The sequence below is a fragment of the Trifolium pratense genome, linkage group LG2, assembly GCF_020283565.1.
Source record: "Trifolium pratense cultivar HEN17-A07 linkage group LG2, ARS_RC_1.1, whole genome shotgun sequence".
Lineage (NCBI taxonomy): Eukaryota > Viridiplantae > Streptophyta > Magnoliopsida > Fabales > Fabaceae > Trifolium > Trifolium pratense.
Genome location: NC_060060.1, coordinates 31,136,923 through 31,152,119, shown reverse-complemented (window position 1 = coordinate 31,152,119; position 15,197 = coordinate 31,136,923). Strand labels below are relative to the sequence as shown.

Sequence of the window (15,197 nt, the reverse complement as noted above, 5' to 3'; positions counted from 1 at the left end):
GATTATATATACACACAATTATAGAAGAATGGTGTTTTGAACTTATCTTAGGGTTAATTCATTTCATATTAGACCATAAGAAGACTAATTAATTTTGTCAAACAAAAAAAAAAATTAATTATTCATATGCTTTTCAAAAAATAAATTAATTATTTGTGCCTACGCGTTTTCTACATGGTGAGCGTCGGTTATTTTTATGTGGGGTTTGCTAGATTTGTTAATTTCCTTGGCTATAGTTATACTACCCCAAGAATTTATTTCTTGTATTTTTAATGAGATTCTACTAATTTTTTTTTTTTTTTTTTATAAAAGCAAAATGGTACAAAGGTGAAAGCTAAGACATCTCAACTATGTTGACACTTCGAAAAAATATTTAATAAACACTCTAATAAAATATATTAAAGGGTAAATAGTGTCATACCCCCCTGCAAAATAACAGAGTTTTGCGTTACCCCCCCTGCAAAATATTTTTTTGAGATTACCCCCCTGCAATGTCAAGATTCTTTGCGTTACCCCCCTGGCTCAACAAGTGGGCATATGACATGGAAGAATCTTGACGTGGCATGACACGTGGAAATTAATTTATTTTTTATTTATTTTTAATTGCCAACTCAGTTATTATTTATTTTTTAATTAAAAAAAAATTAAAAAAACTTTTTTTTTTAAAGAATTTTTTTTTTTTACGGTAACTTTTTTTTAAAGAAACTTTTTTTTTTAAAAAAAACTTTTTTTTAAAGAAACTTTTTTTCAAAGAAACTTTTTTTTTTAAAGAAATTTTTTTATTTAAAGAAACTTTTTTTTTCGTTCCGTTCATATGCAGCGATTGTTCTTCGTTTTCAATTTCAATTTGGGGGTTGGGGCAAAGCGATTGTTCTTGCGTTACTATGTGATTGCAGTTTTTTTTTTTGTTACTCTATTATTATTAGTTATTATTATTATTATTATTATTATTATTATTATTATTATTATTAGTTTTTTGGTTACTATTATTATTATTAGTTTTTTTTTCATCTTCGATTTTTTTTTGTTACTCTATTATTAGTTATTATATATATAAGAATTTTATATATATATATATATATATATATATATATATATATATATATATATATATATATATATATATAATAACAACTTTTAGTCAAAAAAAAAAACTTTCTTTTAAGTAAGTTCATAAAAATATAACAACTTTTAAGTTTTTTTTTTTTTTTTAATTAAAAACCCACATTAATTAATGAGTTGGCAATTAAAAATAAATAAAAAATAAATTAATTTCCACGTGTCATGCCACGTCAAGATTCTTCCATGTCATATGCCCACTTGTTGAGCCAGGGGGGTAACGCAAAGAATCTTGACATTGCAGGGGGGTAATCTCAAAAAAATATTTTGCAGGGGGGTAACGCAAAACTCTGCTATTTTGCAGGGGGGTATAACACTATTTACCCTATATTAAATACAAAAGAAATAAGAAAGATATAAAGGAATTAACTTGGGAGACTAAACTCGTAAGTATAATTTAGGTGCAATATTATAATAAATATTTTAAACTAGTAAGTACAATTTAATTGATAACGACAAAGATCCTGATATGAAAAAAATTGAATTTGATAATGGACGGATCCTTGGTTGGATGGGACTCCTCTTTGTGAGCGGTTTGGGCGTTTGTTTGCTTTAGCAGAGACCAAATCGCATACGGTGGCTGAGATGTTTTCTTTTGGGTGGGGGTTGGATGGGGCGGCGTGGGTGTGGAGGAGGCAGCTGAGGGCATGGGAGGAGGAGTTATTGGGGGAGTGTCAGTCTTTACTTTCTGTCATTTCTTTACAGGTACAATCTTCAGATAGGTGGCAGTGGCAGCCAGACCCTGATACAGGCTACACTGTCCGGGGCGCTTATCAGCTTCTGACTACTATGGATTCGATTATTGTGGATGATGCGGAGCATCTTATTTGGCATCCTCAAGTTCCTTTGAAGGTTTCCGTTTTTGCGTGGCGATTATTGCGTGACAGGTTACCTACAAAGTCAAACCTTGTCACCCGAGGCATATTATCTTCTGCAGCTCATCATTGTGTTTCTGGTTGTGGGGCGGCTGAGTCGACCCACCATTTATTCATCTTTTGTAGTACTTTTGGTTCTATTTGGGATTTAGTTCGCGCTTGGATTGGCATTTCATCGATGGGTTTTACTTCTATCAGGGATCATTTTGTTAAGTTTACTTTATCAGCTGGTGGATCTAGAGCACGTCAGTCTTTTTTGCAACTCATCTGGCTTGCTAGTGTATGGGTTGTGTGGACGGAAAGAAATCATAGATTGTTCAGAGGTTCAGTTACCACTCCTCACCAGATGTTGGACAAGATCAAGCTCTTTTCTTATAGGTGGTTGAAGACGACGAGTGTTACTTTAGTCTTAAACTACCATAGTTGGTGGTCTAGTCCTTTGCTCTGTTTGGGCCTTATATGATTGCTTGTATTTCTTTCTGTGACTTTTTGTAAACTTTGGTAATCTATCTTAGCATACCTTGTGCTGAGAAGATTGTTTTTGTTAATATATATATATATCTCATTTTGGTTTGTTCAAAAAAAAACTCAAAAAATAACTATTCACTCACATAAAATAACTGTGTATTTTTATGTCATTTTATTATTACAAAAGCTAAATTTACCAAACACTTTAATTTTATTCTATTAATTTTTCAGTTATCAGCTAGCTTATAGCTTAATTTTACCAAAAAGAGCCTATATTAATTTTTTTAACTAGTGGATCTAGTTAGCATTGAAGCTAAGAACGCACGTTTAGTAGAAGCAAAGAATTGCAGCTTCTCAATTAAACGTTGGAACGCGGTTTTGCTTTTGTTGTGTTTCTAAAACGTGGATCCAAAGACACTAGCCGTGGTTTATTATATTATAGGATGAAAACCATTATTTAGTGACGGAGATGTAGTAGTATTAATTATTATAAGCGGTTTTGCACACATTATTGGTATCAACGACATAAAACAAGTTTAGGTAAAAAAAATTGATTATAACACAATTCGATTTACACATGGTCAGGAAATAGTCTTCATTTGTCAATAAAGGAAGGAAATGGTCTTCATCATATCTCTAATGGGAGAGGACTGACTAGTTCAAGATGAGCTAGGTAGAAAGAAAAGCCAAATTTTGCTTTTAATTTCCCATCTCAATTTGCTTATCTAAAAATCTGTCATAACTAATTGCATTATTCTTTGAAGAGCAGTTTTTTCTAATCATAAGCATATACTATACATAAATAAATAAAATAATTGTTTAATAGTTCATGTGAATTTAACTCAATCGATAGGAAATCACATTAGAGAAACAAGCAACTAAACAAGTTTATAAGATAAGTGTTATTTAACACAAAACATATGAATACCAAAAATGTATTATGGTTTAGCCAATTTTGCGTAACTTTTTTCTAATTATTATTATCTCCGAAAGATTGAACTATGATAATGTCACATTTTGAGTTTATAGTTTATAAATTCACATGATCAAAAAAAATTATTTAGTAACAATATTTTCTCACAAGCTTATAGTTTATTCTTACCAACTTATATAACTTATCATTTTTCTCTCAATTTTACTCTTATGTAATCTTACTTGAAAAATAATAATATTACCCACTAATTCAAATTTATAAGCTAGTTTAACCACTAATTTTATCAAACACTACAAATTTAATCAGTTAACTTATCTATTATAAACTTTTTTATTCGATATTTGTTATGAATTCATCCTCTATATACTCGTTTATGATCATCTATCTATCCACTATTTTTTTTTATCAAATAGAGTTTAAGCGTTACCAATTAAGCTAGCTAGCGAGTCTTATATAAGTCAAATTTCACAAATTAATCTCTCAAAAATTACACAATATATATGCACGAAATTGTCTTGTTCAAATGATTTCCTTTCCCTCTACTACTCGATGTAATTATATTTAATTTAATGCACTATTACATACTAAATATGAGTATTAGGATTCGAACCAAGCTCATTAGCTAGACTAGACCCAACCCTGATTTATAATAATGCACTAATAATTTAGTTTCAAACCTCGGATAAAATGGGTAGAAAACTATATAATAAGTTGACAATTTAAATTTAAGGAGACTAAATATAAAATTAAAATTATGGATGCTGTGCTGACCCATAATTAATGTAATTTTGTTTTAAAACAAACTCGTGAACAATTTTATCACAAGATCATGATTATAATATAATGCATGAACCAGGGACTTTATTCTGTTGTTATGGAAGTAAACAAACGGTAAAATCTAAAGACAATATTAATGGCAATCATGTTTGACTAGTACGTACTACAAACAACCCAATTTGAGTTTAATTTACGTATATATATATATTCGCCGGCAGGGTCAACTACTAACTATATATATGGTTCAAAATTAAGGAAGATAAAATGGTTTTGTCTTTGAAAACAAAAATGAGGAAAAAGATTGGATCCTACATTAGCCATATTCAGGCCTTATTTTATGTATAGGATAAATAAATGTCGGATAATTTTGAGCAGCTATGACCCCACAAGGGAATGAGACAGTAGCTACATGACATACATCAAATGTTTACAAAATTCGAATTTAATTTTTAGATGCATGAAATAATTTTGTCAGATTTTATTTATTTTACGGTCAAATTCTGTATTATTATGGGTTTTTTCTCTAAAAATAAGAGAGTTAATTAAGAATTCGAATTTAATTTTTGGATGCATGAAATAATTTTGTCAGATTTTATTTATTTTGCGGTCAAACTCTGTATTATTATAGGTTTCTTTCTCTAGAAATAAGAGAGTTAACACACAAAAAAAAAAATAGGTATACCGCTGTTATCAGAATAATCACATGCAAAAATGTCATTAATTCAGTTGATTAGATGATTAATTTTCAATTTAGTTGAAAAATATGGTTAATTTATGTGGTTGGATGTCCATACCATTTTCTTAATTGCACCACACCTAATTATAGGACTTTTTTTGTAGGCAAGTGAGAAACCATTTCTTGTACAACGTTGAAGGTGACCATTATTATTTAGGCCAAATATAAGGTTGCAAACTTGCAACTTGCATTGTCTGTCTCTTCTTGCGAACTTTCTTGGCGCATGCTAGCTAGCTAGCTAGAAGATTGAAGGAAAATACAGTGAAACTTGTTCAATTACACGTGATTTAATTAATTGCAATTTGGAACTAGCTAGGGGATCATAATTAAGACAAAAGATAATATAGCTGAAGCTTGGTTGTTGAAACTTTGAAATAGTGGTGTCTATTAATCAAGTAATAAGTGGTGATTTTATTGCAGGTCTTTGCAATGCATTACGGTAAAAAAGTAAATTATTAGGACTCACGGTGAATAAGGATAGTCTTTGTGTGTAGGACTCACATGATTAGTCTACATATATAATGAAGTACAAAGTATTATGTGAATATATGGGTTAAATAAGTTTATGTTGTCTATAAAATTACTAAATTTTGTTTGAATTTAATTTATATACATTGTCAATGTATTTATAAAAAAGTGACATGTTTTGATCCTTACAACAATTTTATGTACACAGTTTTAATCCCCGTTATCTTTTAAAATTAAAAATTGTTTAGTTATACTTAAACGTTTAAATTTTAAATAATTGGTTCATTCTTGTTTATAATACTATAAAAAAAAAATTACAAAACTTTATAATTTTTTAAAATAAAAAAAAAAATTAAATATGAATTTTTTAAATTTCAAAAAATAAAGATAAAACTAACGAAAATATCGACTTATAAAACAAATTTTGAATTTCTTTTTATTTTATAATATTCTAAACATATCTACAAAATAATAATTCAAAAATACACACCAATTTAACAGCAGACACTAAAATTACATGCATAATAATTTTGTAGAAATAAAAATATGTCACATTTTTAATTGAACCAAAAACAAAATTTAATAATTTTTTATGGACTAAAATTTGTATTTAATCCTATATATATTTGTGTCTTCAAGTGAGCATGTGAATGGGTAAGCACGTCACAAAGAAAAGCTACCATGAATTTTAGGCCAAGCTAGCAAGCTGTGCTAAGTTACAACTATCACACGGTGCACACAAAGTTTAAGCTGTTTTGTTAAAAAAACCAATTATTTGTGAATAATATACCTTGCACCCTAGTCAATACCGTACACTAGAGGAAATATAGTTTAATGAAAACATTTGGATTTAGTGATGGTTTAATTTTAGTGGACAAAATTAATGCCAAACTATAGGTCGTGCAATTTCATTTTTAATATATCATGAGAACATGCAATTAAGAATTTAGGATAGGAATTGGTAAAATATTAAAATTGAAATATAAGTATATATGCTGGTTTAATTGTCTTGTAGTTTGAGAGATAAATTCAAGGACCCTTACAGCCATAATCCAACAAATATGCTGATGGACTTGCTTCAATTGTAAACCATCTGTCAACCCCTAAAAGAGAGACAGAGTATGAAATCAACATGAAGGCATCTTCTATCTACTTAATTAGAACAGATATTTAAGGGAATCCAGACTAATTGAATGATTTCGGCACAATTAATTAACTTATTTTTTAATCAATATTTTTTTTTATAAAAATAAATAAATTATTAAGCTATTTGTAGAATTTTTTTCTAGAGAACATTGGGCCAAAAGAAAGGGATCCGCCCAACTTAAGGCCCCAATGCAAAAGGAAACAAGTCATATGTGGTTGGATGGTTTCTTTTCCCACCCCGCAAATTTCTCTTCCTGCGCAAAACACGCATAAAATTTTGGAAAACGTTTTTGGAAGTTTTATGCGCGAAAGAGAAATTTAAGGGGTGGGAGGAAAAAATATCATGTGGTTGAAGAACTATCAATGAACCAACAACATAGAAGGCTTTGGTATGTTTGGGAAAAATAAGCTATAAACAAGCTGATAGCTGAAAAACTAGCTTATAGCTGATAGTTTATGGCTGATAGCATATAGCTGAAAAATTAGTAGAATAAAATCAAAGTGTTTGGCAAATTTAGTTGTTGTAAGTACAAAATGACATAAAAATAAAATACATGGTTAATGGGTAGTTATTATATTTTTTAAAAAAATAAAGAAATAATAAATAAAAATAATAATGGTAAAAATGTAAAAAATTATAAGCTCATACGCTACTTGAAATAACATCTCAAAAAACGTTATAAGCTAGTTAGAGAAGCTCGTTACCAAACACTTTACATTTTTATCAAACAAACTTATAAGCTAGTCCAATAAACTATAAGCTAGCTTATTGGACTTGCCAAAGAGTGCATTTTCCTCATAAAATAAATCATATAAATCATTTCATAATAATTTTAAGTAGTTAGAACCATCAAATATCAATCATCATGCTTGTAAATGAAGGTAGCTGTAGAGTTGTGGTGACCACCATAAAATGTACCTTCCATGCATCTCTTACTAGTTGGGAGTTTAATTAACCACAATACCATGTAACATATCATAAATATACATATGAATGGGTAGGTTCAAGTCATACACAGTGAAAATAGCTCTAATGGTAATAATACTCAAAAACATTGAAATTCCAAATATTACTCCTCATGTTATAATCTTCCTAACCTAAAAATGGAACTAGACATGGCTTAAAGGCCTGAGAATGCAGATACAAGGAAAACAAGAAGGGATCCAACTGAAATAGGGAGCAATGCTGATGCTGCACTCTTGCCAGTCGGTGCGGCTGCCGGTTCTGTAGATAGTTCATTCACAGAAGGAGTGGTCTCACCAGGTGCTTCAGCAGATGGAGTAGGAGAAGATGCTGGTGAAAGGCTTACACCTAGAAAATTATTTTTATGTAATGATTCAAATTAGAGAAACCGATCATCATGTAAATATCTTAATTCCAAAAATCAAATTCGAAAAACCAATCATGTCGAAGAAAATAGGATTGAACATGTTTACTTTCAATCACGTGATTGAAAGTAAACATGTTCAATCCCGTAGTTTTCAAACCATATATATACCACGGTATAAAGAAAATCAAATGCCTCTTTTTAATACTCAAAATCATATCCTAATCAATCCCCAAAATAACAAAAGATTAAATTATTGAAAATAATAATATACAAGCCCACGTGATTTATGTATGCTCTCACTTATAAAGTGTTCAACTTCCATATATATATAAGCAATGTGGGAACATGCCGCCTGATCACCTTTGTCAAAAAAAAATAAAATCAAACCCTTCATCGAACCAAAACCTTATGGTGTGTTTGGTTGAGTGCAAAAAAAGAGGGACGAAATATCTTTCCACTCCACCGAACACACCATTATGATGTTAAGTTAATGAATTCTCTCACTTATAAAGTGTTCAACCTTCAATTTTCTAAGCAATGTGGGACTTACTCACTCACACTTGTCACAACAACATCATTGCAGTCATAATTTCAACTGTATTGGCAGCAGTTTGCAGCAATAGAAAAATTCGCAGCTTACTATATTCCACTGTTTTTGAAGAGGATTTTTGTACAAAAGTTCCAAAGTACTATATTCCACTTTGACCAATAATTAGTAAGATTAGTTTAATAAAAATGTCATATCTTTTAAAAACACCATTGCATCTTTAATTCAACGGGCAAGACACTCATTTTAAAAGAGAAAGAGTACATAAGGAAACGTACGAGGAGCAGCAGCGGCCCGAGTAGGAACAGGGGCATCAGACACTGCAAAAAACAACAATAACTCATTATTACTGTCATGTCACAAACATTTTATTTATGAAGATTCATGTCACAAACCTAGGATAAAAAAAAAATGGAAAAAGAACTCACATCCACAGTTAAAAAGAGATGGAGCAGAGACTTTGCAAGCAGAAGGAAGAGTCAAAGTCTTTGTAAGATTAAAAACAAGACCAAACTGAGCACTGTTTTGGAAAATCTCACAGAGACAAGAAGGGATAGTTTTGAGAACAATTTTCAAACCAGAACAACATGTCCCTTCTGGTTTGGTTACCGTACTGTCGTTTGTAACAAATGACAAACAATCAGACATGACGATAACAAGGACTGAACAATCAACAGAAGGTGATGGAGCATTGTGTGATGATGAAGCACTGTTGGTAAAATCAATGGCCCAGATGGCAAAAATGCAGAGAATGAGTGAAAACTTTGATGCCATGATGATGCAAAAATGCAGAGAATGGATATAGGATTGAGTGAGAATGAGGTATTGTTGTGATGTGTAGAATTGAAGAGTAAGTTGGTTAAATGAAAGGTATCTAAGTATGCAATATTCTAAACCACCTCGAATACATATTGATTTGAGCGTCAGAGTGCTTTTGCATATACGCTTCTACCATACAACTAGTTTTCTAACTAACCAACACATTACTTGACACACAAGTTATTCAACTAACCTCGTGTATCGATACAACAAGTAGTGTTTCGATACAATCTCTCTTTCGATGCATGAATTACTAACAACAAAAGCTACTCTTGATTTTAGGCCAAGCTAGGCTGTGGCTGTGCTAAGATTCAATTATCAGGGTACACACAAAGTTTAAGCTGTTTTGTTTAAAACCAATTATTTTGTGCATCATATAGCTTGCACCCTAGTCAATACATATAATCAATGACAACCAGGAACTTCATGTGACTCAAGATTATATTTTCCTACACTACTAGTAACCCCATTTTTAATATTACCAATTCCAATCAATTCTAACTTAACGTGAATTGTCTAAGAGACTAAATTTGTTTATATAAATGGAGATGCAATTATGCACACTAATAACTATTGCAGTATTGCGAAAAATCCAAGGTCTATGATAAAAAAAATATAAAGTTAATTTTGATATGAAATTTTTATTAAACAAATATAAGATAAAAAAAAGAGAATATCTGTCGGGCCATGTTAATAGCATACAACAATAAAATGTCGAAATACTCATGCCTTCGAGTGTGCAACATTGACAACGTCAAAGTCATTGATTCAATATGCACCGGATCGAATCTACTTTGTCAATCTAAACCGAACAAACACCACATCAAGACGAAAAAACAAAACAACGCCACACTAAAACGACGATCAACACAACGTCGCACTAAGGTGACAAATTCAAGAAGAAAAAAACATTAAAAATATGTGAAAACATATTTCTTAAGCATTGCAAAATAGTGTGTGGCAATGCAATCAATGATCATCATCTAAATCTTCACTAACACGCGCTGAAAACTGGTCATGCAATATAAATGAAAGCCTTTTCGGCTTGGTTGAAGGACCACAATATTATAAGATGAATACTATTAATCAGTCACAATCATCATCATAATATTATAAGTTGATGATTTGAAATGAAATCCTCTAAATTATTTGACTGTTTAACAAACCAAAAATAAATAAACATTTTGTTTTTCAAAAATCATAAAAATCTGTTTTTAAAAAGCTTAAATCAAACAGTTAAAGCAATGGAATTGGAAGGTAGAACTCATCAATCATCATGCTTGTAAATGAAGGTTAGTTGTAGACTTGTAGTCACCACCATAAAATGCACCTTCCATCTGCTACTAGTTAGGAGTTTAACCACATGTACCTTGTCAACAACATACCAAATGGATCGACTCGTGAGCCTAGCTCAATTGGCAGGACATCGCATTATATATTCAGGAGGTCGAGGTTCGAACAACAATCATCGCATTCACACTCATATCAAATGATCACATTCACACTCATATCAACATATAACAATCATAATAATGCTAAATTTACTACTCATAAATAATAATAATAATAATAATAATAATAATAATAATAATAATAAATAAATAAATAAATATACATATATGACTATGTAGGTTCAATTCACACAATGAATTTTATCCAAATTCATGTCACACACAGAATGATAATAGCTCTAGTGGTAATAAAACTCAAAACATCAAAATTCAAAATGATATCCCTCATGCCATAATCTTCCTACTCTCAAAATGAAACTAGGCATGGTATGGTGGCTCAAAGACCTGAGAATACAGATAAAAGGAAAACCAGAAGAGATCCAGCTGAAATAGGTAGCAATGCTGATGCTGCGCTCTTGCTCTTGCCAGTCGGTCCAGCTGCCGGTTCTGTTGATGTAGGAGTGTCCACACCTGGTGCTACAGTAGATGGAGAAGATCCTGGGGAGAGGCTTACACCTACAAATTTTAATTTAATTATTCAAATTAGAGAAATCAATCATATGTCTGCATCATAAAGGATTTTGGGGTCTATGCAACATCATCGCAACCACAATTTCAACTATATTGGCTGCATTTAGCCGCGGTAGACAGATTCACAGCATAACGGCAACAAGCGCACACAAATTAATTAAAACCATGATTAACAGTTCTTTAAACTGAATTGACAGGCATCAGAAAATTTCTGTAGAAGACATGAACTACAAAAGGATACAATCAATAGTAATAATTTCCTTTATTTAAAACTATTTATTATGACACATGAGTACTGTATATGAATTGTTAACAGCTAGCAACATATGAAACAAAAACAGCAAAATTGGATACGGTACTCAATATTTTGGGACCAATATCAATCAAGCATTTATGACCCTATTTTCAATTTGGAACCAAGGGCATATTTGATATCACGGTGGATATGTTAGAATCACCATAATTCACCGTGATTTTCCAAAAGCTACGGTATGTAGCTTATGCAAACTTGTCACCATGATTCTGATACATTTTCCGTCATACCAAACATAGCCTAGATTCAATACTAAACATCAAAATAAAAGATTTGTAGATGACATAAAGTAATTAGATTTAAACAGATAAACAAGAATGATCAATATGTGTTACATAAGGAAACATACCAGGAGCAGCAGCAGGGACATCAGACACTGCAAAAAACAACAATAACTCATTACTGTCATGTCACAAACCTAGGATTAAAACAAAACAAAAAAAACAGGAATCTTTTCTTCAACAAAAGTACAAACATTTAAAAAACTAAAATTCACAGTAAAAAAAAATAAAACAAGGCAATAAAAATATGATAAAACCCAAATGGGGGGTAAATAATGAATCAAAACACAAACCAAGGAATAATATGACTAGGATTCTTCAAAAAAAAAAAAAAAACACAAACCTAGGATTAATTAAAAAAAAACTTTTCTTCATCAGAACGGTTAAAAAACCAAACTTTATAATTAAAAATAAACACCCTTATACAAAAAATAAAAAATAAAACAAGGAAATAAAAAATTCTGTAAAAACCCAAATGGGGGGTAATTAAAAAGAAAAAAAAAAAAAAAAAACTCACATCCACAATTAGAGAGAGGAGGAGCAGTGACTTTGCAAACAGAAGGAAGAGTCAAAGCCTTAGTAACATTCAAAACAACACCAAACGAAGCACTGTTTTTGAAAGCCTCACAGAGACAAGAAGGAGCAGTTTTCAGAACAGTTTTCAAACCATCACAGCATCCTTCATCTGGTTTGCTTATGGTACTGTCGTTTGAAACAAATGACAAACAAGTAGCCATGTTGATAACAAGGGAATTACAATCAACAGAGGGTGATGGAGCATTGTGTGATGATGAAGCACAGTTTGTAAAATCAATGGCCCAGATTGCAAAAATGCAGAGAATGAGTGAAAACTTTGTTGCCATGATGATGAAAAATGCAGAGAATAAGGGATTGTTGTGATGTGTTGAATTGAGGAGTTAGTTGGTTATAAAGGGTAGTGGAAAATTTGAAAAGGGTTGCAAAAAAAGAAGATTTTTTTGCAGTGAATGAGTCGGTTGTGTGTGAACTGTTGTTTGTGTGATGTGTACAGAGTACAGACTGTGTATGCATTTGTCTGCATGTAATAATTTCACATAATTTCATATTTTATGCATTTGTAGCCGTTGGATTAAAATTGAACGGTTTAGATTTTATTAAAAATATTTAATTTTTTTTAAGATTCAAATATTGTGTTTAAAATTAGGATTTTTTTTCATTTTTTGTTTACTTGATCTGATGGTTATATGTGTTGAAATCATGTTTACACTATGTATGGTAAGATGATAGCTAATGAAAGAAATAATTTAGCTGTCAAAAAAAAATCTAAGTCAAAAGAAGAAATTAATCTCAGGCAAAAAAAGAAATTAATATCTAATATAAAAATTGATTTTATTTATTATCAAATATAGTAGTAATTATTTATTATTTAAGATTTTGATTTTAAGAAAACTATAAGATGTAAAAAATCTAAGTCAAAAGAAGAAATTAATCGCAGGCAAAAAAAGCAATTAATCTCTAATATAAAATTGATTTAAAGATTGAACTGTTTAAATTTTATTAAAAATATTTAATTTTTTTAAAGATTCTAATATTGTGTTTAAAATTTGGATTTTTCAACTTTTGTTTACTTGATCTAATGGTTATATGCGTTGAAATCCTGTTTACAATATGTATGGTAAAATAATAGCTAATACTAAAATGTATGGTAAAATGTTTACAAAAAAAAATGTATAGTAAAATTATGGCTAATGAAAGAAATATTTCAATCGTTAGTTAGTTCAGTGGTGATTGGTGCTGAACTTGGTAGGGAGGACCGCGGTTCAATCCCCCATAACTGCGATCGGGAGGGGGCTGGAACCACTTGATGCCAGAACTGACCCCCGAACCAGATTCAACTGGTGGTGAAAAAGCTGAGAAATATTTAATTCTTCATGAATTATAGCTGTAAAAAAAAATCTAAGTCAAAAGAAGAAATTAATCTCAATCAAAAAAAGAAATTAATCTCAATTAATCTCTAATATAAAAATTGATTTTATTATCTAACATAGTAATTAAAAATTGATTTTATTATCTCTAATATAAGATTTTGATTTTAATAAATTATAAAGTTTTACATCACTAGCCCATCATAACCAATCATGTATGTTTTACATAAAAATTAAATATTTACGATAATTTGATGGTTATGATTGGCGGATAGTGTTGGTGAGTGAAATTTGGTCACCTTTAATATAAAACTAAAATAAATTATGGTTGAATACCAAAAAAAAAAATGGTTTGTGATTGAGACAATAGTGGAACCGAATTAAAACATGAAATGATATTGAATAATATTCCATATAGGCATGATTTTCTCTCTTTTTGTCAAAAAAAGAGTAAAATTTCTCACCTCGAATGAAAGAATAAATAAACAAAGTAGAATAAAAGTGGATTTTATTTTATATAATGTCAATAAACTTTATGTTTTGTGAGCTTTGTATTGTATTTCAGTCCTAGAAAGAGGGCATAAATTGGTATGCCGTGTGAAGTTGGGCATCTTTAGTTTGTGTGTGAGTACGTGTGTGTTGTTTCTTTCCAAATTTCACTCACCAACATCACCACTCACGTTCACGTATCTTGAGTGTGTGACTTCTTTGAAACTATTATCATCAATGTGAAGTGAACGTGGTTTGTTTCATGTTGTTTTCCAAGTCAAATTCGAGCTTGTTACTTCAGAGTTTTCATTCTTCACGAATCAAAGTACATATATACTCCTTTTGTACACTAGCTAGGTGGACTTCAAATTAAGAACTCTCTCCATATTGAAATAAATGGTTCATTTTTTTTACCATTGGTATAAAGTTTTCACCGCCACTAATAGTTAATTGGTTCAGTGGTGATTGACGCTGAACTTAGTAGGAATGACTGCAGTTCGATCACCGCAACTGTGATCGGGAGGGGGTTGGAGTCACTTGATGCCAGAACTGACCTGCCGTTAGCGATAACTAATCTCCATATTGAAATAAATGGTTCATTTTTTTTTACCATTGGTATAAAGTTTTCACCGCCACTAATAGTTAATTGGTTCAGTGGTGATTGACGCTGAACTTAGTAGGAATGACTGCAGTTCGATCACCGCAACTGTGATCGGGAGGGGGTTGGAGTCACTTGATGCCAGAACTGACCTGCCGTTAGCGATAACTAATCTCCATCAGACAATCTGTGGAGCACATAAAGTGGATTCTCCTCTCTAAACCGAATTTTCTCCATACGAACGAGTCAGAAATCGAACCTCTGACCACATTTAAAAAATATTAACCGTTGGGGGTGGGATGGATAGCTCAAGGTTGAACTAAGGATTAAAGAAGTTGAAGGTCCAAATTTCAAGTCATGATATCAAAATTATGTATTAGCATGTGTGAAACAGTCAACTAAATTACTCA

General features: G+C 31.0%; 2 protein-coding genes across 2 annotated transcripts; both read right to left on the bottom strand.

The window, feature by feature from the left end:
- Positions 1-7,458: 7,458 nt before the first annotated feature.
- LOC123909548 (non-specific lipid transfer protein GPI-anchored 11-like) lies at positions 7,459-9,425 on the bottom strand. The gene is made up of 3 exons (XM_045960408.1): positions 8,830-9,425; positions 8,680-8,721; positions 7,459-7,835 (listed from the first exon to the last, which is right to left on the bottom strand). Exons 1-3 carry the CDS (start codon positions 9,173-9,175, stop codon positions 7,645-7,647), a joined length of 579 nt encoding a protein of 192 aa, XP_045816364.1. The 5' UTR covers positions 9,176-9,425; the 3' UTR covers positions 7,459-7,644.
- Positions 9,426-10,787: 1,362 nt separating this feature from the next.
- On the bottom strand, positions 10,788-12,813 carry LOC123908552 (non-specific lipid transfer protein GPI-anchored 11-like). Its single transcript, XM_045959225.1, has 3 exons — positions 12,314-12,813; positions 11,865-11,891; positions 10,788-11,187 (listed from the first exon to the last, which is right to left on the bottom strand). Exons 1-3 carry the CDS (start codon positions 12,657-12,659, stop codon positions 11,009-11,011), a joined length of 552 nt encoding a protein of 183 aa, XP_045815181.1. The 5' UTR covers positions 12,660-12,813; the 3' UTR covers positions 10,788-11,008.
- Between the last annotated feature and the right edge of the window lie 2,384 nt (positions 12,814-15,197).